The 26,274-nt window shown below is 41.8% G+C and overlaps 1 protein-coding gene across 2 annotated transcripts in view; it reads right to left on the bottom strand.

The window, feature by feature from the left end:
- CASR (calcium sensing receptor) overlaps positions 1-19,197 on the bottom strand; it is a 40,837-nt gene extending 21,640 nt beyond the window's left edge. For both annotated transcript variants that reach the window (XM_030233965.2, XM_009102613.4), the window contains exons 1-3: positions 18,768-19,197; positions 10,357-10,663; positions 7,053-7,931 (exon numbers count right to left, since the gene is read on the bottom strand). In XM_030233965.2, coding sequence (XP_030089825.1) covers positions 7,053-7,931; positions 10,357-10,663; positions 18,768-18,952 — 1,371 coding nt within the window. In that variant the 5' untranslated portion in view covers positions 18,953-19,197. The remainder of the gene's footprint in view (positions 1-7,052; positions 7,932-10,356; positions 10,664-18,767) is intronic.
- Between the last annotated feature and the right edge of the window lie 7,077 nt (positions 19,198-26,274).

The following is a 26,274-nucleotide window of genomic DNA, read 5'->3' as shown; positions in this document are numbered from 1 at the left end:
GCTAGGTGGTATTTTGTGCTATGTGCTCCTGTCCTTACCAGCCATGGCATGAAAAAAATCAGAGCCACTCAGTCTACACTTGATGCCACTATTGCTTTGGTTTTCACTTGCAGCAAATACAATATGGAGAAATCTATCTGGTACAATATCCCAGGATGCTGTGTAGTAAGGGTGAAGGATCTGTTGGCAGGAGTCCTAACTGAGTAAATGATGCTTTAATGCTCTTGGGACATCACCATATTGCACAATAACTGTTATGGTGAAGTACCTAACAGCTTAAGATAGGGCTCTTTTTATTAATTTAAGTTTAATATTAAATAATACGTAAAAAATGGTCCTATTATTAAAGCTACTAGTAGACTCAAAGGTTTAAGTGCTCAGTGTTTTCAAGTAGTATAATTTACATAAGTTGTCTTGTGTAAACAAAGTCTGATTGAAATGTTTTTTTCTGGGAGGCATTTAATGCCATCCCTGCCCAGCTGTACTGAGAAACACTGTGTAGCTGTGTCCCTTTACAGCCCTTTGCTGTCACTTTCTTCAAACAGCCCTTTATGGATCAGTCTCTTCAAAGCCCCACTGAGGTCTGAAACTGCATCCTGCACAGAGCACTGCTGATACTGCTTTGAAGAACTGTGCTGCTCCCTAGGCCAGGAGAAAGTCATAGCTTTTGACTGTAAATTCATTCCTGTTTGGAGCTATAGGATGAATTCCTTCAGTGCTTGAGTAAACTCTATGTTAGAATGAGAATCAATGGATTCTGCACTCTAGGTGTCATTTCTTTTCACAGAGCCATGGTAATTCATGAAAACTGAGTTCAATGCTTATTTATAATCTGTTCAAGAAGTACAATCCATGGGGAAATAAAAGAGATCCCCAAAGTTTCCTATGGTCACAGTGAGTTAACTGAACTCATGGAAGTGTTTCAGACAATCAGAGTGGGCAAGCACAGTCATGGGTCCCATCAATGGTCAGCTAATGTTCCAGGGGATTCAGTTACTGTGTCTGGGCACATGTTCCATTTGGCTACTGGCTTAAATCTGTTTTTTCCATTTCCTCTATCAATGTAAGTCTTGGCCAACAAAGAAATCTCATGTCAAGACTGATTTCTTCAGTCTTTCATGTCATTCTTCCTGCAGACACTGCTAAAAGTTCTTTCAGAGAAAAGTATTGCTTCTAGTCCAGTTGGAAGATCACTCTTATAATTCTACAAGGCAAAAGGGTCACCATAAAAAGTAATTTGTTCTCATTCCTCCTAATTTCTGTGCGGAGCAACACCAGTCCTTCATAGTGCATATAAGTTCACTTTGGGGATAACTAACTGTGACTGGTTAGTAAAGCATTTGTGAAGAGAGCTGACTACTCAGGAAGAAATGAAATAACAACCTGTGCTATGGTTATCATGACTTTGAAGTTAGCTTCAACCCCATCTTGTGATAAATGGAAATTTTTTATATATCCACTTGTTTCCTCATCCTACTTTGTGAGTGACTTTAGGAAGCTCTTAAGGTGCCCTTTGTCACCAGCTCCATTTGTGAGTAGTATCAGGAAAGGTCAGTTCTGGAAGAAATTTTACATCCTTTTGTGCAACAAAGACATGCTGTGTCTTTGTAACAGATACTGGTGTCTGAGGTCTTGGTAATTCAAGGGATAATTGTTATCTGAAGCTGTTACAGAGAGGCATTGTATGAGCATTTCATGGAGCCTTCCCTAAAATCCCCACTATAAGCTGAAAAACTGACTTTTACCCAACTGTCAGAAGTACTTATTAAATGAGCTTCATAAATATAAAAAAGTTATTTTCAAATACAGCTTTTGTTGTAAAGCAGAACATAAATGACTACATTAAAGGTGACTTTTATGAAAATTCAACGTGTTTGGGAGCAGACAAGAATGCTGTGGATTTGGTTATTAGGCAGTGTGTACTACCCCAATTCAGAAGAATCTTAACCATTCTTGACTTTGTTATTAATCACCATAACTCCTTTGCTGTATTTGCTGCATGCATTTCATTCACCCTTCTTCTAGCAGCCTTGTCAGGGCAATAATTTCCCAGCACATTTTCTACTGGTGAGTCCAGTTAAGTCTTTCTCCTTTTAGCTGTAGAGACATCTAAATAATACTCCATCTATTGTCTGCTTAGTTGATACTCAACTCAAACAGTTGAGTTGCTCTCAACTGATGGCAAGTTGTTATCTTCAAACTGATGAAGTTATTGGCCTGATGGGGAAATAGCTGTGTTTGCACTATTGACCCCCATATTTCTGTGTGTGGTTCAAGTAGTGTCCCTGTCAATTCTGTCTCCCACAACAAAGGCACACCTCTTGCCTTCTGTTCACAACAAACACATCTTCAGTGCATTTGTAATGCACAGTAGGCAAGGTTTTGCAGTTGCCTGACATTCAACAGCTTCCTATGTTTTCTTTGGGATTCCCCCTAAATGACTGATTTTCCCACCAGCCATAGCTAATAGCTGTTCTGATACTGTTTAATTCTGTATACCACAAAGCAGCTGGTTTTGAATTGTTCAGACAGGCCTCTAGTTTAATAGACACAAAAATTGATTAGATAAGCCATTAAGCTCAAAGGTCTATGTCATCTAAGGCATTATTTACTTCTTTAAAGCCTTGCACAGTCAATTTCCAGGCAGGCAGACACACCTAAATGTAAAGCTGGAGAAGATGCCAGTCCATTTTTACCTCTTCACATTGAGCATCACCAGCACCGAGGAAGGAACTGTTGGCTGGGATGTGCACAAGTGTAACAAAAGAATTTAGGTGTTGCTAGGTGAAGCCATTTTGTATTTGTTTTTATTTTGTGGATCAGCATAAGGCAACTTCTCACTGAGTCTGAGGTCAGTCAGATTTCCAGGCATAGAATAATACACACAAGCATGTCTCTAACCTGTGAATCATTAGCACAACACATTTTTCAGCCCTTGCACTGTGCTTTGTCTTGGTGCCTAAGAGAACTCTTGTTTTTCACTCATGCCAAAGTTCAAAGCCTCCAGTGTAATAGCAACCTGCAAATTGTCTGGGAGTCAACCCAAAGATGCTCTGCTCATTGACCCTGTGGCTGCACACCTTTGCCTTCTCACATCCTTGGGAGCCTGTCTTCCCCATTTAATCACAATGCTTTTACTGCAAGACACAAAGAGAGATCCAGCAGCTGCTCATCAAGAATCCAAATGAATGGGCAGAAACTGAGTGACCTCAATCTGAAAAAAAGATAGGTCTTTCATCTTCTCACACAGAAATAATATGAAGCAAGAAATATTTGCTCTGAAGGACAGATTCCCTATTAGTTTTCTCCCTATTTTTTTGCAGGATCACAGGATGTTTGTAGTGAGAGAGAGACACTAGAGAGGAGGAACTGAAAAAAGGGGAACTGGAAAAAGAACAGATGAACTTTTTCCTAGAAGTGTCCACAGAAATAGCCTCATGAGCTATTCGACTAAGAAAATGAAGGAACTTGAGGGACTTGAGAAATCTTATTAGGGAAGATACTAAGAAAAAAGGGCTTCAAAACCAGACTGTTAAAGCAGTTATGAAGAAACAGGCCAAAAATGTGGGGACTTTTGACAAAGAGGCAGCATCAGTACAGCAGTTCTCAGCCTGTATCCCAGCCCTTCCCATAACTTCCCACTTCCATTCTGTAGCTTATGGGAGAGCCTGTATTTGTGGTAGGTAAGTCCACAAACCAGAGCAATACACAGATTTAGCTCTACTTGGTATGGTCTCCTAAAAAGTCACAACCCCCCAGCAGAAGAGTGGTCTTCTGAAAGCCAGAGGTATTGCAAACCTTTATGAGCATTTTTTCTGTTCTACTGTTTGCACTCATGCACTTGAATTCTTAGTGCTTTTCATAAAATTTTGCCTTGCCCCAAGGTGACAGAATTTATACATTTTGTTCAGGATTGCCCTGCACCTTTTTGTTACCTGAACAAAACAGTGCAAAAAGAAGTAATTGATCTGATCTTGTTCAATATTGTGCAGGACACAACAATGGCACATGCAGACAATACTCTCTGCCCTTTTCAGCAAGCATCTTGCAAAGGTGTGCACCTCGATTATCTTCTGCCTTGCAGCAGTGTAGATTCTTAAAACAAGACAGTTCAGATTGCTCAAAATAAGGACAGCACAGGCATCCTAATAAAATCTGCAATTTTCTGCAGAGTTCTGAAGTGCCAGCTGCCCCATTTTCAGATACAGGATTCTGAATTCCCTGGCCAGTTCTGTATGTGGAATGAGTGTCACGGGTTCCTCTGGGCACAGTCTGGAAGCTGTCCTGCCTGCTCGCCAGCTCTGCCTGCTGCATCTCTGCGCATGTTGGGCAGCCAGACAACTTGGGCTGGCCAGTCCCATCTCCACTTGGAATGCCCATAGCCAGCTTCAGAAGCACTGGTAAAACAAAAGGAAGCAAGACTGGGTTTATGGGCAGGATCTGTCACAGATCCCTGATCCATAGTGATCATTTTCTCAGGTGGAGAAAATGAGCAAACAGTTTCTTAAACAAGTAGATATAAATAAGTAAATATGAAAGTCCATAGTATTTGATATTTCACACTAGGAGACAAAAATCCTACTCTCCCCATGCTGAAACACACCTAGAGCCTTCTTAAACTATAGAAGGTAAATTCTTAATAGGAGAACCTCACTTAGTTTAACCAACTCACAGTGATTTGTGCTTGGCTGTCCATTTCAAATGAACTTATCACTGAGGTAAAAATCCTGGGTTTATATATGGACCCACACAAGCACCCTCCACAAAAGATACAGAACACATCCCCCAGAAGATTTGTGTTATAAGTACATAAAATTTGCAATTAGCAAACAACAATAAAAACTCATATGTGTTAAAAGGATAACCCCATTGAAAGGCAACAAAATTAAAAGGTACATAATTGTGGAATGTATCATTTTTGCTCCCCAGCTACCAACCCTGCCAGCAAGGGCTGCTCTGGACAGGAGTTCAGGCTAATGGAGCCACAAGTTCAGCAGGTTCACCTTATCTGTACCACACAGCACCTGGCCAGTAATTGCACACACTGTGAGCAGCTGCCCGCTAGTCACAGGTATGGGGGCCTCCTAACACTGTCCTTGCTCTCTTGGGTCACTTCCCTTCAAGAAAAGCCTGACCTGACTGTGAGAAAGGGAGCAGGCAGTGAACACTGGCAGAAGTACCACTGCAAATGAGATTGACTTTAGTAGAAAGATTTTTTTCTGTGTGGTTCTCAGAAAATTACTCTGGGAATGCTGGAGCCTGCATGTTTGTGAGGTGAACTCATTACTCCCAGGGCTGAGGAAAGCTTCCTGAAGGCAATGAGCTGCAATGCCTGGTATGAAGTAGGTGTGCACACAAATTTGGCATTTACCTGCTATTCATGTGTTTGATTTTAAAACAAACTGGGAAAAAATGCACAAGTAGGCTTGAAAGCCGTCATATGATGGTGGTGGTTATAAGTATAGCCTGTTCCTTTCTAGCACTCCCTGCTCCTGCTCACTGGGGTTATTCTCTACATACTCCTTGCTGATTCCCTCCTCTCAGGCAGGTATGTATACCCAACTGCCTAGATCAGCAGGATGCTTTACATTTTGATGTGGATCCCCTTCAGCACCCAACAAGCAACAAAGAAGTGAGAGGTCATTCTTCTCAAGCATGGAATCTTCAACAAACACATTCTTTTACTTAGCAATGGCATGAATATCCAGCTTTACTTTCCAAGCTGACAAGGCATAAAGGAATGAATCAAACTACATTTATTCTGGATCATTTTTACTGACAACAGTAAAAGCTAAATCTGTCTGCGACTTGCCCATTTCTGCCAGTATTTTCCTGAAAAGCAGAATAGCTTTGAAAGACAGAAACTTTAGAGACAGCCAGCAATTGCAGGATTCCTCTAAATCAGGGTCAAACCTTGCACTCATCAACTCCCGAGTAAAGTGGTTTTGATAGACCTGTTCAGGCACCTAGAGCAGCGCAAGTTTCCCATAAATGCCAAGACAAAGCCTTTCACTTTGATCTGACCAATGTTTTTGAGTTAACTGAGACTAGACAGGAACCAAACTGCAGTTCCTGTACATGAATGTGACCTGATATCTGCAGTTTGTGGCAAAGGCAGCCTTTGTTTTGGTTAGACTATCCCAAAGAGAGGAAAACACCAATGAAAATGGGGACGTGATCCTCCATTTATTCACCTGTGTTGTTCTGATTTCAGGCATGTTTGGGCTCAAGTGTTTTGTGACAACCAGAATAAGGCAGACAGAATTTGCTACGTATTTGACATATCATCATCAGTCCATGCTAATTGTGTTGAGAATGCAGTAGATATTAACACCACAAAGTGAATACTACATTGGATAGCATAATTCTATTAAAGTAGAGAGTATTTATAAAGGATCAGAAGACAGAATGTGATCCATGTGCCAGAGGGCAGAATGCATTGAATGAATGGGTAAGTGGAACTAAGTCATTAACATAATTTCATCAGTTCACAAATACCACTGCCAAATCAAAGCAGCTATCTATTTTCTGCCCAAGAGCCACACATCATTCTCCTTCATTACTCAATCTTCTTTGGTTTGATCCTATAGAAGCTTAAAACTGTGAGGAAAAAACTACAGCCTGTATGGAAAATTGCTATGGGATTACAAAAGATTTAAAGCTTGCCAAAGAAAATGAACTCTAAAAACTGTTTTCCTTGTTTATGTGTTCTCCTCAGGCCCTCTTGTTTATGTAAGGCTCAATATATGATCAAGTTACCTTGCGTCAGCCAGGCTGTGGCAATTGTCTGTGTATGCACTTTTGGCCCGCAGCAAATGCAAGAAAATTTAACCTGGTTTAAGCCCCTTTCACTGCAGGCCTAGCCCAACTTACCTTACATTCCCTGTGGGTGGGAGCATGCACCTACCTCAGACACAGTCACACACTGCATCCCAGGAGCCTTATGCTGTGTCTGAGACCCAGGATTAGGAAAGGCACCCTAAAGGGCATTTGGGACAGCTTATCTTTCCTTCTGCAGGTATATTGCACAGGCACACGGAGGAAGGGCTTACCTGCCATGCCTCCACCTTCTTTATGTCTGCACAGGACCCATTGGTGAAGAGTCCCTTCCCAGGGGTACAGGTATAAATATCCTGCAAGGCATGGGCGATGGAATACACTGCCAAGTACACGTTATAGGATATCCGCAAGTGTGTGTAGTCCATGTATGGTGTCTCCACGCTGGTGATGTTCTCATCCCCTGTGCACGGAGGTCGGAAGGCAGACGTTCCATTTCCAGCTCCCAGCCCCTCTTCATGGCCCTTGTGGAAGGAAGCTGAAGCAGGAGAATTTTTGGATCCATCAGGGAGATAGCAGTTAAATGTCTCCTCCCAAAACTCCTTGGCAAAGCCATTGTTGGTGGACTTGGGATGCACCTTCTGCAGGAACTCACGAAATCCTGGGATTTGTCCCGCCTTCAGTGCAAACCCGATGGTGCTGCCGATGACACGGAAGAACTCCGGCATGGCTATTAGGGAAGAGCTGGCCCAGGCCTCGCTAGCCAGCCAGATCTTGCCAGTGATGTTTCTCCTGACAATCTCTTTGATGAGAGGCTCCAGATCTGGGCCACTGGAAAAAACAACAATCACTCTTGCTGTGGAGTTCTGGATGACCTCTACCACCTGCTGGATCTCCTCTTCGTCTGAGTACTGGGAGATGAGCTCGCTAAAATCAATGCAGATATCTCTCTCCTCCGCCTCTTCCCGAAATTTTTCAATCCCTGGCCGGCCATAGTCATCATCAGCTGCGATTGTTCCCACCCAGTTCCAGCGAAAGTACTCGATGATGTCTGCCATGGCTGTAGCCTGATGCTCATCGTTGGGGATTGTGCGCAGGAAGGACTTGAACTGATTCTTGTTGCTCAGGAGTCGACTGGATGAGGCATAGCTGACCTGTCAGAGCACAGCAAACAAGCAAAACACACCATAAAGTGAAATGCCTGAAATAAACTGCCTCCATTTGCCTAGCATCACTGGCAGCCTGGGAGCCACGTTTTCTTAGCCTGTGTTTGCAGGTGATCCACTCTGAGGGTTCTTCTAGCTCTGCCTGTCCTACAGAGGCACTCATACAGCAGCTGCTCAGACCTGAGAGGCTGGAGCCAGCTTGTGCCCACCTGCAAGGTCAAGGATCTGAGGGAGAGAGAAATGGGCACTAGACTGGAGGAATAACAAAGATTTCTGTCAAATCCAGAAATAAAAAGAATGTCCCACCTAGATAAATGAGGGCAATGCATTGAATTAAGACAGAACACAGGCTTTCTCTGTCCTGAACCAGACATGAGACAGAAGGATGGTATTGCCATTCCAAAGCTACTCTGTCTTTCTCTCCTTGCCTTTGACATCCATCCCCATCCTTAAACAGGCTCCTTTTACCTTTTATATACAATCCTTGTCAGCTGACAAGAAGAATGTGCTGTATATCAGCTTCCTTGATAGTGCAGAGTGCTATGGTAATGCTACCTTAGCAGTGTTTCCTGATTGCTGGCCAGAATCAGCAAAGAAGCCAGTCCATGCTTCATAAGCCACCATGTTTTATGGTTAAAACTGGATTTTATTTCCTTAAGAAATACTTTATTTTCCTAATCAGAACAAGTGCCCCATGCTCTTAAGATATAATTTGAATTATCTGCAAGTAGGAAGAAAACCTTAAACCCCAGATAATAACTGTTTAAAGATCTGGAGAACTTCTCAAACACATTTTGAGATTGGTATCTGAATTCTTTGGGACTGACTCTCATTTGAAAAAGTTTTCTATAAACAGTTCATTTTGTACAAAGTGGAAAATTACAGAAAACCTTATCTTCTCCTTAAACTCTGTTATTTAATGTTTCTGCAAGAAGAAAGAAAAGGAGGTCTCATAGTGCACTTTCAAGGGCCACAGGAGTAAACCCTCCTTTCACAGAACTGTACTCTTCCCTGGACAGGCTCTTGCCCAGTGCTACTCTCACCCTCAGCAACCTTTCTCCAGGAGGTGCAGGCAATGTGTCCCACTTCCATGTGTGCTGTAAGGGGACACTGACCTGAGGTACTGAGAAACAGAACAGAAGTTGTAACATTTTCAGTGCCTACGTCAACAGAATGAGTAATGAGCCATACATTAATTGTAAAATACACCTCTAGCTCCTGCTGAAATGCAGGGCCTAGTAAGCCTGGACTTGTTAATGGCCTTGCTATAAATGGCTGTGACAATTCTACCCAATATCTGCCAGTCTAAAAGCCTGCTTTCAGTTGCCATGCTTCAACTACCTGGCTGAGACTTGGTTCCAGAACTGAACCTCCTGACATCTACCCATTTCTGCAGCCTCTAGATAAGGCTACTGCCTCATAGGACAAATGTCATTCTCTGTTTAAAGAGAAAGTCTGAGAACTGCAAACATCTCTTATGTTCAGTTGAACTCACCAACCCTTCCTGGCTGCCCCATTCACCTGGTAATGGGATGTGTAAACCAACAATGCCCCATAATGTCATCAGGGTGTTTATTACACACCAACTTCTAATGCCACTCCGGGCAATACCCAGATAGCACAGCTTAAAGCATTTTTGCCCTGCTCAGAGACCAAATGTCCAGTTTTTCAGACTCCTGCAAAGGAGTCAGACTGATAAGACTCAACAGACAAGATATATTACTGTGCACAGGGCAATCAAGAATCCTTCCTTCTTCATCCTTGGTGCAGATGGGAATTGGAGCCCTGGCTGAAGCAAAGATACATTTCTCAGGACAGACTGAGAGCATATTCTGACACAATCTTGTTACAAGGGCTCTTGTGAGCACTGGCACCTCTATTAATTTTGGAAGAGGGATTGGAAGTGTTAGGCTATACAAGGTAACACTTAAATGGATAAGGCCAAGCACTTTTTCCAAAGCTGACAACAGCGTAGAAAAGTAAAATCAAAAGCAACAACATTAAGCCAGCTTTGTACTTTACTTAAGGTCTTGGCAGATCAACAAGCCTCTTAAAGAAAAGGATGGGGCCATGGATGCTGACACTGGCTCCAGCAGAGTCAGAATGCTTACAGTTACTGCTGTATTCACAGACTAAACCACTCTGGAGGACTCCAGTCCTCCTAGGCTAGGCTGCTGTTGGCCAAATGTTGTTATGGCTGCTCAGTAACCTTTATATTTGGGGACTGCAAAGTGCTAGCAAGGCACATTTCTATCTTAACAATGACACCCACTCCCCTCCTGCCCCCTATTTTATTGTTTCTCTCCTATAAATTCTATTTGAAATGGCAAAGATTAAGCAATCTCTGCTTAATCTCTGCAGAGTAGAGGAGCAGGCCACTTCTTTAACCTAAAAAAGGGAGGTGGAAACGTACCTGAGGTATGTAAAAGAGTCCCAGCAGATTTGCCACGGCAGTGGAAATGCCAGAGCCAGTTGCTCCCACGACTGCAATGGTGGAAGGGATATGTTCTGAGCAGTTACAGAATTCATCCAGGTTCAAGGAGTCTATCTTGTTCTGGGCCACAAAACTCAGTGTGGCCTCCAGGGCTTTCGAGACTGTATTGCAAGTGTCAAATATCCTGTATCCCAGGGTCATGTTGGGAAGGAGAGTTGGGCTACTGTTTATTTCTTCTATGGCGAAGATCATAGCCTGGAGCCAGCGGAAGCCTCGGAAATTATACCTGGGGGAGCAAAAATAAAAACAAAATAGAGTGAGAAGGAGGAAAACAGAGCAGAGGAGACCAAGAATGAGGCAAAGACAGAGAGAAAAATTCCAGATACAAAAGGCAAAAGCAACTTAGGTGATTTCATGCACCCTACTAAATTTGGAAAGTTTTGATTTTGTCTCTACTACAAAAGAGATGTGTTTTTTGCTACAAGGTTTAGTTCTGGCTCTCAACTTTTCAGTTTGGGAGCTCACTCCAGGGGTAAACTTTTCTAAGTCCCCTAAAACCTGGGAAAGTTAAAAGACAGCATGTCTGGAGTGATGACTCTGGCCTGTCCCTTGTGCACAGGACCCTAAACCTGATCTCATGATCCCTGCGGAAATGGATGTTGTGATCCTCTGACTGAAAGCTACACCTACCAGGTTTGTTTCCAGGCTCCTCTGACATGTTTCTGAATGCAGATGGCAGTGTCTGCTAAGCCTGTGCTGGTGCTGCCTGGGACTTAGGCTCGGGGATACTCCCAGAGTGTGTCAGCTCCTCCTGGCTTTGGGCAGGCAGAGCAGGCTGAGCCACAGCACTGGCACGCTGCTGGATGCAGAGGTACCTGGGAGCTCTGCTCATGGAATTCGGCCTCACATGACATCCTCAGTTTGTGAGAGAGAGCACAGTCAGACTGTTCATGCCAGAGATCAGAGACAGGCTATAAATAAGTCCTCGTGCAAACTGTTAACTTGTCAATTTAGATATTTCAGTGCCTTCGCTGAAGGAATAACTTTTCTCATTAATATGGTTCTCTCACACAATTTGTTTTAGATATGAACTCAGAAGCTGCCCTCAGAGCTGGTCTGTGAAACTGAAACTGTTTTTTGAAGCCTCTGCTTTTCTCTAAGATGGAGAAGCTGTTTTCTGATTATCTTGCACCTGAGCATGGAGCTAGAAGCAGAGCTGCAGATTGGTGGCAACTGTCCTGCAGAAGCTGGGAGTTCCTATTTATGGCATCAGTAGCTTGGCAGTGGAAGAAGCTGAAGCACAATGATTGCTTATCCACAAAGGAGAGAAACTTCTTTGTGGAAAGCAGCAGCAAGAAAGCATCTTTGATACCTATTATTCTGAAGTTTTACTGTGTTTCCCCTGTAAAGTTGCCCTGGCAACGAGTTGTGTGCCTGTGAGGCTGTTTGAGGGCAATGCAGCTGGAAAGGCAGAATCTTTCATCAGCTGAAACCTGCCCTTCCTTGGAATGCACTGTGAGTCAGGATAGCAGCTAGTTTGCAGTTTTGTGCTGAGTTGCAGGTGAAAACAGGAAAGTGTCAGTGCTGTTATGCTTGAGATACACCGGGAACAGTGATGGGCCCCAAAACTGCAAAAGCCTGAGGAAACAGCCTGGCAGAGAACAGATTCTATATGAAATGGTAAATTGTAGGTTTCACATGAGTTACATTTTAAAACGCTTAGAGAAATGTTTCTATTACTAAGGTGAAGATTTCTAAAGATAAGCTTAATGAAATCACAACCTTTCAATCTCTGAGATATATGACCCAAACATTTTTAATGGCTGGATTAAATTAATTGCTTCCAAAGTTGATGTTAGCTATGTCTGACTTTTTCAAAGCTGAATGAACAAAGCCACATTACTTCCATTCCAGGGGTTTTATCTGATTCATCTGGGGTCAGAATTTCTAATGATATCACATCTAAGGTTTATCTTTAAGTCTTCGAAACTTCATTTATTCAACTTGACTTCACGTCTCCAGACATCTTTGGCCAAATTCCAAATGAGGTTCAGCTCTGAGGTTATGCCTCAAAGCCCAGAAAACACAATTTCAGTACAGATCTCTTCAGGTCAAAAAGTTTGGGTTCTAGTTATAACTTATTACCAAAGGGACAGTTAGCTTTATTAAGATTAGTCTTTAGAAGCATGGGAGTGTGGGTTACTGATAGAAGTAATTTGGTCATTTAGAATATTTTTTGCTCTAGTTCCAAACCATTAAGGAATGAGATGCAACGAGAGAGCTCTGAAATAAAAGGGCAAGGCTCAGTGGGATCGAGTGAGTGAGTGCTGTGTACAGGAAAAGACGTGTTGGGCAGGCCATGCTGCTTCACGTGGTCAGTAATGCACACTGGGATAAATGGAAACAAGGAAGGGTTTTGTGACACTTCTTTCTCAGAAGCTGCACATGTTTACAAATATTTTAAATATGAATAGAATTGAAGCCAGGAGCCATATTCGGGCTCCTCATGTAAAAGAGAAAAATCGGATCGCATTTTCTATATTTAAAGGGAAGGCTACTGAGAACCTGGGAAGTTCAAAGATACCACTAGACTACCGGGAAAAGCTTCATACATTTGAGTATATGTAAAAGCAAACTTAAGCCTGCTCACTTTAAATTATATAGGCGAAGTATGACAGAAAATTATTTTTCCTGCTTGAAAGGAATTTGGCTTTATTATTTTAAAATGTCACAAGGTGGTATCTTCAGATGGTATCTTCAAAAGCAGTGAACTGGATCATCTTACCTTTCACTTCAAAGAAATATTTGGCATTTAATTCAGTAAGTGCAGACTAAGGCCCACGATACACAGTTGCTTTTGTTTTCCATTCTGACATATGCTCCTGATTAGTGTATATTTACAGTATAAGGCCTCTAGTTCAGGTACTTGCATTTGGAATGATTTTATTTTTGAAGGGAGAGTAGGGCTGTTTTCTGGGAGCTAGAATCCAAAACATCTTTGAAATACTTTCAATAATTTATCTTAAACTAACCTAGGCAAGAGACCTGCTGTTCTCTCCACTTGCACCTCTGCTGACAGCAGCATCAGCAGCTCAGGAGGAGAGGATCAGATGGGATGAAGACAGCACTCCTCATTCTGTCTTCTCTAACACCTGATAGATCTTCAGACAAGCTGTCATTTTGTCACCTGAGACAGCATTGTATCGGTTAAGTAACACAGATATGGTCAGACAAAGGCAGTGCTGCCAAACTGCTCTAAATAGAGCAAAATCCTTCCATTCCTATGAATGGATATTTTGTAGACAATTTCTCTCCCACTGTACTGTAAGATCCCAGCAAGGGGCTGCAGATAGGCTCCTCTTTGCTTGGTGTGTACATGAGGGATTGCTAAGAGCAGCCTTTGAACCTGGCAGTAGGTCCCACTGATGCAGCTGACCTCCTGCGCTGTGCTGCTGCTGTGATTAATATGATCAGTCACTGGAATGCTCTGTCAACCATACAGCAATTTCACTGGTAATTTCCATGAAGAAGCTGTGCAGTATTTACTATCAGAAGCAAGCTTTCATTAGATTTCCAGAATATTTAAATAGCCACTGGTATTTTCTTGATGGAAAAGAAGCAGCCTCCAAAGCTCATTTTCTGCCATATTACTTTACAGGTATGTTCACAGAGTCTTGCATTTTGTGAGATGTGGTGCTATGAAAAGTGGCCATTAAGCTCTAAATGAGAGTTTAATGTAAATAATTCAGAGCCCACAGGTGTAGAGGGGGATTTTTATTTATACTCCTTCCTTAAAGTTTCCCATCTGATACTTGTTCTCCCGCCTCTCAGAGTATTCAACCCACTGATCTGTCAAATCCCAAGGAGGAGCACAAACTGGGAGAGAGGAATTGGAAACAATACCTCGCTGTAACTGTCACCTCTGCAGAGGACAGCAGAGCAGCAGACCAGTTTGCTAGAAACCAAACATGTCTGTCAAACACTGCTCAGGATGGCTTAAATGTCCCAGCCAATGTTTCAAATCAAGGCTATGCAAATTAACAGGCACAAGCTGTCTGCATGGTTCAAGCTCCCCATAGCTCCATCCCCTGTTTGTTTGTGTGGTTTGGTTTTAACAGCTCTTACTGTCTGGATCCAGCAGGGAAATTGGTCCTGATCCTTGCTAGTCTCCATAAAGAAATAATTCACAGCCTCATGTGTATTCATGACCTTCATTTATCACACTTGCAAGGTACTAAGCAAGGGAATATGAAGCAAAAAAAGGAGAAAGTGATGTGAAAGCTCTGAAAAAAGCTTTCACTTACCCCCCATATCTGACAGGTACTTATACTCAGAAATGGTGACAAAGCCTGCATATACCTTTTGATCACGCCAGCACTCCTCTTTCTTTAGTGGTTGCATGCACATACTAATTTCTCTGTCCTCTTTAGATTTACAGTACATTAATTGCATGTTATTACTGCTACTGTTATTTCTAAGCTATGCAAGGGGACACCTTCAGTCATTTGTTGGATTCCTGCAGTCATAGGTATAATGAGTTGCTTACCACTCTTACAATCAAGGGCTGTGGGTGAGGTGTATTATGCAGAACAAAAAAAAAAATCAAAAATTAAAAAATTACAATTCAGAAGGTGAATGGAAGAGAGAGAAAATGATATAACTACATCTTAGGGAAGAGAAATTCCAAATATCTTGTTTTACATTCAAGTCTGCAATGGGATTAGCAAATACATCTGCAAGGGCTAGAATTAAAATTCTGTTCTCTCAGATGGACAGAGAAGCTCAGTGGGCTTTAGAGTCCTGGAGCCACGATCTCTGAAGTCTTGAACTATGACATGGGGACAGTTTCACAGCTTGAAAGCTTTGTGTCACAGTGTGGGACCTTAGCTAGACTGATGATCAGAATACAAGAAAACTGCTAATCTCCTTGAAATCAAGAAGGGGCAGAAAAATCAGGTTATGAATAGGCCTGTGGGGGTGCTGACAGGGAATGGAATGGGGGTCAGGGCTTGCTGATGCTGTGCTCTGTCTCTGCCTCCCCTGCACACATCAGATATGCATCAGCAAATGGTATAAGGAAATTTGCTGCAGCAGCACCTGAGGCATGCAAAGACAGGAGGTATATTCATATCAAATGTAGGATCCTTGTTTGCTGAAACAACAAACAGGAAACAAAACTGCTCTCACTTTGTGTATTCCTATCTGACATTTAATGTGGCACAATCATGGGTACATTTTCACTTTGGACTCTATAATTCAGTGTTTAGAGCACAAGGATGCATTTTCAGTAGCAACTGCACAAAAAGAATGGGGAGCCAATGGTTACGGTTCCCTTTTCCTTTCACTGCTGAGTTATGTATATAGTTTCTAAATAATCATGTGCCAGGTATGCACAGTAGGTTCAGGCCAGGATGTTTGCTGGGCTGGAGAGAAAGGTGCTGAGCCACAAGAGCATGAAGAACATAAAAACTGAGAAAGTGGAGAGAAAACTATCTTATCCTTTTTGAGAAGCCCCAGCTGCCCTATCCATTGGGAAGCCTGGTTTGGGAGCATAGGTATGGCACTGAACACAGCTAAATGCCCAAACAGCACCAATCAGGTTGAACAGTACTCAAAATAGAGGAAAACCACATTATCTAAAGTTGTTTGATTCTGAACTCTAAAATAGACCACCCAAAGGTTTCAGTGGGATCCCTAGGTCTTGTCGTGGAGATTTTCACATGGTCTGATGACTTGCTGCTGCAAGAGAGCATGAGGAGAGAGGATGCTCATTATCCCAGAGTGACCTGGGTCTAATTTTCTTATGTGATATGAAACATATTTTTCTACAAAATAAAGAGATTAAAAACTGTATGCAGCCATCTGAAAAGGGGGTGGGTATAAAACTTACTGGCCTCAGCTTTGAAAAGATACACCAGTGCTGGAGAAGGCTCAGAGAAGGGCAACAAGGACAGATAAAGGTATGGGACAGATTTAGCACCTTTGGTTTGACCATGTACAGTCACATTTGTCCTTCTCTATAGATTTGTATCTAATTTGCTAATCTGTGGATTTCCCACCATACAGAAGTTTTTGACACTACAAGATCAGGGAGACTTACTTTGTGAAGAAACTAGAACCTATATTTTTCTTTTCTGCCCCCAAAAATACAAGTTTGATAATTCCAGACCAGTCAGTTGCCTGCAACCTAGGAAACTCACAGGTGATAATGTAAGATTTTAGCAAAAAACTTGAAGAATGTACTGAACGCTGAGAGTCAGCATGCACAACCCTGCCACAGGCTAATGCCTGATCATAGGGTCCAAAACCAAAAATGACTACCATTGTTGTGTTGAGAGATTTCTGTACAACTTGAGCAGGAGGATTTTTCTGACTCCAATACTGCTTAAAATAGAAAATCCTTTCTGAAAAAATATCTGCTCTCAATTTGATGTGTACCAATAAAAAGGAATGCACACAAGCATTCCCATGTATTTATTACCTCCATCATTAAGACCTGATGACCAATCTCAAAAAAACCTTATTAATCCAACCTCTTTTGAATTAAACATTTCCTGCAAATGGACATTTTCTGGTAAAGATGTGTGCAATGAAGCAACTTCCAGTTATTTCTAGTCCAATCACCCCCTTCTTCCTTTTGTGGTTTCTACTACCTCTGCAGCTAATCTCTGACCTTCATTCTTTCTCCAACTGCAACTATCAACTATCAACTCACAATTTATCCAACTCCCTGAAGGATATGTGCCACAAATGCCTGCCTCTGCAGACGTCTTTTATTCTCTTTTGCACCTACATCTTCTTCTTGGTGCAAGGGCAAATAGAACAGGGATTTTATCCAGGCAAATTTCAGTTGAAAGATACCTTTTAGGAGATTGAAAGCCACCCAGAAGGATCTTGCATTGTGTCCTTCAAACAGCTAGTCTGGCTTTTCAGGATTTGGCTGTTGGCAGTGCTACCTCATTAACATGCCTTCTGGCAACCACACACTTGTAGTACTTGTGGCAGAACATTTTCCAGCCATCTCTTCCAATAATGTGACCATGTCAAGACAGCCACTGAGGCTGACCCAGAGTCGAGAGAAGTGAAAGCTGTTTAGTTTGCAAATATGTGCATTGTCCTGCCTGCCAGCTGGAGCAGGAGAAGAAGAAAATAGAGCTGAAAACATCCATTGCTTTCCAGCATTCCACTTTTAAAATAATGCATTTGAGAGAGAAAAAAAAAATGCTGAAAAGCTGGCAGAGATTCTTGCTCCATGAAACAGACACTGCACATACATTTAGTTCACAACGTTCCTGTGCACACACAGAAGAAGACAAAATAATCCCTGCTTATTGACACCTGTGTGTGCTCCTTGTGACAGGTTCTGGGGATGATCTCATAACCTAGATGGATGTGTCTTGCTCAGGGTCTCAGTGGGAAACCACACCTAAAATCTGCGAGTGTAACAGGAATGCTCTCAGCCATCCTTCATTGCCATCTGCAACAAAACTGTATTAGACCCTCAGCCTAGGACAAGAGGTCCAAGTAATTCCAGATACACAGTTCTTCACACATGGTAACAGAAGTCCCATAACAATGAAATGTTTTCTCATGCATTGTCATGACAGAAATCCACAAGAATTTCTAATATTTTGTTTATATGATGTTCCAGTTGTAGAAGTTTCTGTCACACTTTCCACTTGTTCTGTATATTATGTGCAGGCTTCTAATGTTAAAAATTCCTTATGTTTCATCATGCCTACACTTCAATAAGATAAATTGTTTTCATGTGCATTTCTCACTCCAAGGTTAACTCCCAAACACTTAAGACAAAACACAGATGAGTTGTTTACACAAAAGAGAAGAACTCTGCGTGAGGGAAGCCTGGTCTAAAGTTCAGGACTTTTACGAAGTCCTAAAGAGACATTTATGTGTCATTCACTGGGATTTTTTCAAAAGTGACCTATGTCACTTTAACATTTTCACTTGCTTAGACAACTTAACAGTTTTTAAAGTTGTAGAAGATGACAGGCGGAACTGGACAAAAAAATGATTTTTAAACTATTTGGCCATGAATTATTTTAATTAAATGAACTAAAGGGCACTATTGGTAATTTTCTGTCCTGCTAGGGAAGCTAATTTTCAGGTGCTATTTAAATGTTCCTTGTGAATGGCCAGATAGATCGGTATATTAATGTTTTGGCAGCTTCAGGTAGTACAAAGATTGCCCTCTTTTAGTGTCCAAACAGTATTTATGTTACTGTTTAACATCCACACTTGTTTTTTCTATTATTTACATCATACCTTCCAATCACAAGCATCAGATTACAGACCATATTTACACACTATAAAGTCAAGAAATGTGAAGACTTCCCCACAAAAACTTTTTATTTTCCCTTTTACCAGCTTACCTTATACACTCCACTGATTCTGGCCTTGATTTTAGATCTTGGTCCTTAGCAGCCACTCCAAAATGAATGGGGAACAATCCTCCAAGAATAATGTCTCCCTTCTTCTGTGCCCGTTGGTTTGGCCCATAGGCAGCAGTGCTCCAGGTAAACAGCAAAAGAATCAAGCAGCAGCTATATGAAGTCATTGTTCCTCTTTTCACCAGGGGGTTATCGGGTGCAAAATTGGAAAAGATGATGTAAGAAAGCAGATGTCAAAACTTTTCCTTTCCTTAATACAGCACAAAGAGGATTTGGGGCACATGTTGGCAGGGAGATAAGCAACAAGGTGGGAGCCACAGTGCTGGTGTTTCTCCCTCTGTCTTCTCCATTGCAAAAAAACAATTCAGCTTCCCTTCGCCCTTCGTAACTGAAGCATTATGGAGAGCCCATCTCTGAGAACTGTAAGAGAAAGATTTGAAAAGTGATTCCAGCTATGCACCAGGACCCCTCATTGCCATGATTGTTCTGCTTTGTCAAGCCAAGCCCTCAATACGCCCCTGAAGCTGCCCCCCCCACCTAGGACACATCCCAGCCTTGGCAAAGTCATCCAGGCACACTGGTGACACAGCCACACCTCCTCAAACAATGTCAGATGCCTGATTCTCTGCCACATACCTAAGGTGGGTGGCTTAATCTTCCTATGGTTCTGTGTGACTGTGGTCATAGCAGATGGTGTAAAACCTGTGATCTGATTGGTGTCTATGAACAGAGCACACTGTGAGACCTGGGTGGGCAAGTGGGGAATAAGGAAGCATCAAACACAGTAAGCATCAAGCCTTTCTCTTAAGCAAATAACCATAATCATCTTTTGGTGTTGGTCCATCATCTCCTATCCATTGAATCATTCTTAACCCTCTGTCTTTGAACTTATCCTTGATAAAAATAAAACAAGCTCTTTCAGGCTCAGAAAGAGTTCTTTTGCTTTGACAGGGAGAATGAACTCCAGGAAAGCATTTGAAACCAAGATACTTCTCCATAATGAGTCATGAAGGCTTGAAAGGTTCGACCATTGAAAGCTTGGCTATAGCAGCCTTTGAAGCCTGTTTCCTGGGGATGAAGAATACTGCAGCTTTTCCATGCTCAATACATTTTCCCTGCAGCATGTCCACAGGCTTCCCAAACAAAGAACTAACTTAATTATGGCATATGAAAATGGAAATAGCTACAGGAGAGGAGATGGTATAGAAAATTCACAATGAACAACACTTCAGGCTATTTGAAACACGTCTAGTAGTAAGAATCTGAAGTTAGTGAAATTTAGAGTAGAAGCTAGGCATATATTGCTAATCCTGAGGACAATTAATTTCTGAAGCAAGTCATCAAGAGTTTTTAAGTGCTGAGAACCTTTTTATGAGGCTGACTTATTATCACTAAATGCAGCTATATGGATTTCATCTTCACCTAAGTCAAATAAAGAGCTACTGCACGGAAAAATTGTGATCATGAGGCTTCTTCTGGTAGCCAGTCTGGATGATCCTGCATGCTGTATGACCACCAAGCATGTGGAATCATTTCATGCATTTTCATTACAATGAAGGTTTGGATGCAGCAGTCAATGAGAGAGGAGAGACAAAGCTCCTGCTGTTCTCATGCCTTTGTGGTCACTGCACTTATCTGGGCAGACACTGCAATTCTCTGTGGTGGGTCCACTCTAACTGTTCCTTGGCCCTGGCTTGAACAGTGCATTTTTATTGGCAAGGGCAATCAAATCTTTGGCTAGATATCAAGATATGTCTAGGTATTGGCAAGTGGCCCTTTGACAGGTGGATGATAGAATTTTAACCAGAACCAGGATTAGGAGCGGACAGAGCAATGCAACAAGTGAGTGTCATGAAGTGTTTGGGTTTTGGTCTTTTCTCACAGATGGATGGTGGTTTGGCTTCTTCAGTGCCCAACAGAATAAAGAACAAAATTTCCATATTTCAGTTAGAGGAATGTAATTTTCCTCCCATTACCTGTGGTTTTGGGAAAGATACAAACACTGCTGAAGTGCTGATACAGTGTCCTGAGGTGAAGACTAGCACAGGCAAGGCCAGCACCAGTAATTTCTGAAGAGACACTGCAAAGCCATGTGATGGTCTGACAAATGCTCTTTAGCTCAGCTCATCCCCTCCCCCAGCTGCCTCTGGGATGGCAGGGACCTGGGGGACTGCTCCGACAGCTGCAGGGATGGCGTCCCCAGAGTCTGGGCAAGGAACCACATGTGTGACTCAACCAAGGTGGGATGAGGTCAGTGACTTCCCCATATGCTGTGGGAAGACCACAGCCTGCTGATTTACTACTCAGTTTTACTGCTTTTACTTTAATAAGGTTTTCTTTTGCCTTTGGGGTTATTGGCTTATGAAAAAGGAAATTGTTTCCATCAGCAGCAGACAGACAATATAATTTTGTTTGCTAGGCTGCTGTTTAGGGGTTTGGGCTGATGCTACTGAATATTTAGGAACTCTTCACCACAAGACAGTACATTGCTGAAGTATGAAATGTAGAAAAAGTAAATTCACACTCTCATTTCTCTTTTCTCACAGCAGACAAAGTCAAAGCATCCAAACTGGCAAAACACAGCAAATTTTAAAACAGCATTTACAGCAGTTAGTAGTCCCAGTTGTCATTCAAGAGCATGACAATGGAATAGACAATGAAAACAAGATAATTCATTTATGGTATAGGACATTAGTTGGTATCCCTCTAAGTAATTTGGAACTAGCAGTTCTTAGAGATAGGACACAGAACTGAAGTAACATCAGAGGTGATGTCTGGGAACAAGATGGGCTGTGTATACATAAAGCACACCCCTGAGGCAGAAAACTGAAGGATAAATGTCCAAAGATGCACTGGCACAGAAAAGCAAAACTAAATGTATGCTCAGCTCCTCATAAATCTCAGTGTCCAAATTTACAGCTCTCCATACCTAAATTTCAGCTATAGCTGGAAAACCAAACTCATTTAATGGGAGACAGAGGACTCGCAGCTGCTTTCAAGTGCCCCGTGCACCTGAAGATGAAAATATTTGAAGGTATCGATTTCCTGATGAACCATTGTTATCTTGTTGCCAGTGCCCCAGATAATATTCTCTAGTATCAACTTCTGTTTTGGCAAATTTTCCCTCAGTTCTATTTTCTTTTATTAGATTAAGATTATGAGCCTCTTCCTTATTAAAGAAGGCATTACACAGCTAATGATTGAATTACCTGTTGAAGAATGCTTCCAGATATAAAACTCAGCATACTACAAGTGGAAATTGTACTACTAATAGAACAAATTACTGTGGTCCTTCAGTTTCAGCTAATAAATAAAAAGATTAAATTAACAAGCAACTGAATTAAGATGGAATCCACTGATATCTTTTTCCTTTGCAAATGTTTTTACACGTAGAACATTATATGAGCTCTTCAATGCAGATCACCTTTTCCCTGTACATATATTCAGCCAATAAAATTCCATAAGATTACTTTTGCAAGAAAATATAAAAACTAAATTGTAATTTTATCTCTCTTTTTTTTTTTTTTTTTTTGACATGGCCTGATTTTTAATCCCCCTCCCCTTTTAAAAATAATCCTCAATAGTTTTTTCACTCTGTGTCATTAACTATCAGACACTTTGATTCTGAACTGTCTTGGAAGAGAGCTTCTAAGCTTCCATGGAGGAATTTGAACTGGTTCCAGGGACAGGATGAGCTACCAGGCAACTATTGCAATGGCAGGAACAGCAGCTGAGGTGGGGAGGGAGGGTAGCCAGGTACAGCTGTGGGTACTTGAAAAGTTTGCAGCAATCAGTACCATTTTGCCAGCTGAATGAAAGTTATAGTTGTCAGACTAAATCAGGCAGAATAGCCAGAAATGTTCAATAAATGTCTGGGTTTTTAGGTGAAAGGAAGCTGAATGGCAAACTCATGGCATGCATTACTGATGAAGATACTATTAATCAAAGAGTAACTAACCACAGCTCTCAACAAGAGCTGCTCAGGTACATCTAAGAGCTGGCATGGGAAGGATCTCAAGGGATCTCCATGAAGCTGCCCCCCAGCCCAAGAAGGGCTCAGCAATAGTAGTGTGGTTCCTGGCATATTTTCTCTAAGACCTTGTCAGGAAGAAAACCAATCAGATACTCAGAGCAGCCTACTTCAATGCTTCTTTGGTCTTACCAAAGAAAATGTGTTCTCACATCTAATTTCAGTGGTTTTTTTACAACTTAAGCCAGTGTTCTCCCATCTACCACATGAAGGCCAGTGCCTCCCTGCCCATAATCACCTTATTTGGGATTTGATTCACCTCCCCTTTTACTCTTTTTCTTAGACCAAGCAAATTAAATTAAGGTTGTTTTTTTTTTTTTCATAAAGATGCTTTTCTGAGCTCAGATTATTCTTATTTCATTCCTCTGGCCTCTCTCCAGCATGTGGCCACATTTGGTGCAGACCAGTGCCCAGAAATGGACACAGTGTCCTTGTTTAGCCCTTACAAGCACTGAACAAAGTAGTAGAATTACTTTGTGTGTCTTTCAGGCTACAGCCCTGTTTGTACATCTCAGTACAGCATTTGTCTTTTTTTGGAACAGCATGATATTGTTAACTAATGGTAACTTATCAGCTAAACACAAAGCAAAGTTCAGCATGTTTATATTCACAAGAATATAAATGTGAATGTGAAACCTCACAAGAAAGTATCATTTTCCAAAAGCTTTTCCCTCACATTCAATTCAAAGGTACAACCTGCTACATTTCACATGATCATCCTGGACACCAACAAGGAACCAGCATGGACAAGCTCAACTGAGTCTCCTGGGCTTTCAGGACCTTTACACAGCAGAGAGCTGGGGAAGATTCCTGCTTACAGCTGTGGAAAAAGGGCTGTCCCAGACCCTAGAAGACACTGGCCTCACACACAGCAGGTTTGTTCTGCTTCTGGGAGGCCTGGATGCCCCAAAGAAGATAAAGAATGACACTTGAGTGGACAATGGACACAGAATATAAGTCTTCCTACTCCTAAGACCAGACCAGACATCTAGTGGTTAGGTATCATGACAATATGAGAAAAAATAAATTGTTCACATTTCTCACCAGAGTAAGCATTAGCTCAACCTTCCTGCCCCTCTTTGGTCAAAATGAGGGACAAGTGCATCAAAGCTGCAATCAGAACCAGAGTGTTGGGGTGCTCAAATGGAGGAGCTGTGCTTGCATTTTGTGGAACTAAACTGCTCCATCTTTAAACAATGCAAGTGCCAACTGAAAATTTTCTGCAAAGAATTTTTGCTTATGCAGAAAAAGACAATTCTTACAAAACGCACTGCCTAAGATAAGGAGATTTTTATCTGGACAAATAGCATGATTGAGAGATGGAATGTCAGCCTTGGAAAAATCTGGAGATTTCAGATGAGTGTAGAGAAAAATTCAGATCTAGAGCACTGATTCTGTTCTAAAAACACTACCCCCACACTTGGTTTTGTACTAATACAAAATGTGAATTCAAGAGCTTTAACCAATAAAAAGTTTTTAAAATCATCAAGACCATCAGGGTCACGAGGACAGTATTTCCATGCCCTGCTATTAGCTTTAAGGGCATGTTACCTGCTATAGATCCTTTTTTTCTGGCAGAAGTTGAGATGGTAATATACCATTACACTACAGCAAATGTATGTTAAAAATGATATATTACAGTCTCACCTGGCATTAACAAAAGCTAAGAGGAGGATAAAACCACAGCACACAAATCAGACACAGTACTGAAGAAGCTGCTGAAGCTCATACATGACAAGACTTGGCCAGTTCAAATGAAGAAAGCCATATACTTAGCTTATACTTATACTGGGAAGAATATACTTATACATATACTTAGCACTGGGAGGAAGAGACTGCAGCATGAAATGTGGGTCTAATCACCTAGGCTGGCCATGAAAAATCTGACCATTTGTTCTGGAGTAACATTCTCAATTCTCCAGGATAAACTAAATGTTGAAAACAGTACAGTAAACCAGGCAATTGTAACATTCAATCCTGCTATGTTTGATATACCCAACACCATCAAGTTTGTCTGAGAGTTACCTTTTAGGTTTCCAGAATTTTCATATCTATAACATTATTTTTATGCAGCAGCCAGATCTTTAGCTTTCCTTTACTCCTAAGGTCACATACTGGTGTCTATATAATACAGAACCTACTATGAAAGTGTGGAGTCCCACCCTGATCTGTTTAGCACTACAAAATAATAAAGTGACAGAAATATGCCTGGGATATCCCTGCTGATACTCTGCTCAACACAGAAACTTGAGATCAAGGAAGCCTAAAATGTTAGAGGCTGATGTCCCAGACTCTTGGGAACTGCAGGTATGGAAAATGGAACCAGGAATAAGCAGAACGCTTTTTTTCATGGAGTCTCAAACAAATCTGGTTGTAGCAACAGCAGTCAAAAGAGCATCAGCTCCTGACAGTTGAATAACCAGGTAAAAACCCAAACCTGCCCACAGGCAGCATTTTCCGTGTATGGATTTAACGTGGCATCACAAGGCCTCTGATCTCCCTCCCACTTCAGCACAGACTCACAAAGTGCACACAATCCCATGCCAAGCCACGTAGCTGTGACTGCACAGCTTTGCAGCAACTACCTTTCCATCAGGACTGTACCTGGCTTTGGGATTCACTGAACATTGCATCAGTATCATGTTCAATATCCCTGATCAGTGCGAAGTGGGATGCGATATCCCTTTGTGGAAATAATTCTGTTTGCTGATGGCAGGAAGCAAAAAACCAGAAGTGGCAATAGAAAATACCTTAGAGACTCGTTGGATGCACTCAGTGAACACCATTAGCAAACACAGAGCTGTAAGTGGTTTTTGAGTGGAAATCCATGTGGAGGGTGACTTACATCTTTGGAGTCATTTTTTCACAGGTGTGGCTGTTAGGATGAGAAGCAGCTCCAGGGACCTCACAGGCGTGACTGCTTTTGCTTCTGTGAAGGCCTTAAGTGTTTTCTGCAATAAGAGCTAAGGCTCATTTCTACAAGCCATATCACAAATCTCTGAAACAAATACTGGAAGGGAATAAGACAATTCTACAACTTCTCATCTTTCCACTCCTATGCCTTCTTCAATACAAGTGTGAAAAGTGCATGTGTGCACGTATCCAAGGGAACAGTGGAATGCGTAAGTTTATCAAGTCATCTTGGACAAGAAACCTGTAACAAATTCATAAGAACTGCTAAGATATACTGAAGAGCTACAGCACCAAAGAGGATCCATGCAGAACAAGTGAGCTTGGAGGGATTTCCAAGTCCTAGGGAGTTCCAGAGCCACAGCAGCCCATCTGTAGCCTTTTGGGAAACTGCCATAAACCCAGTAGTATGGCTGGGAGCTGCATTGGACCCTTGAGCAATCTCAGTTTTAGAGATTATAAGTACCAGGGAATCCATCTTGTCTACATCTTAAAGGTGTCTTGTTTTGCCTCTCTGTGTTGCAGATTCTGACCTTCTGTTGCTCTGCC

The sequence above is a fragment of the Serinus canaria genome, chromosome 1 (genome assembly GCF_022539315.1).
Source record: "Serinus canaria isolate serCan28SL12 chromosome 1, serCan2020, whole genome shotgun sequence".
NCBI classification, from domain to species: domain Eukaryota; kingdom Metazoa; phylum Chordata; class Aves; order Passeriformes; family Fringillidae; genus Serinus; species Serinus canaria.
This window is presented reverse-complemented; position numbering and strand designations above follow the sequence as displayed.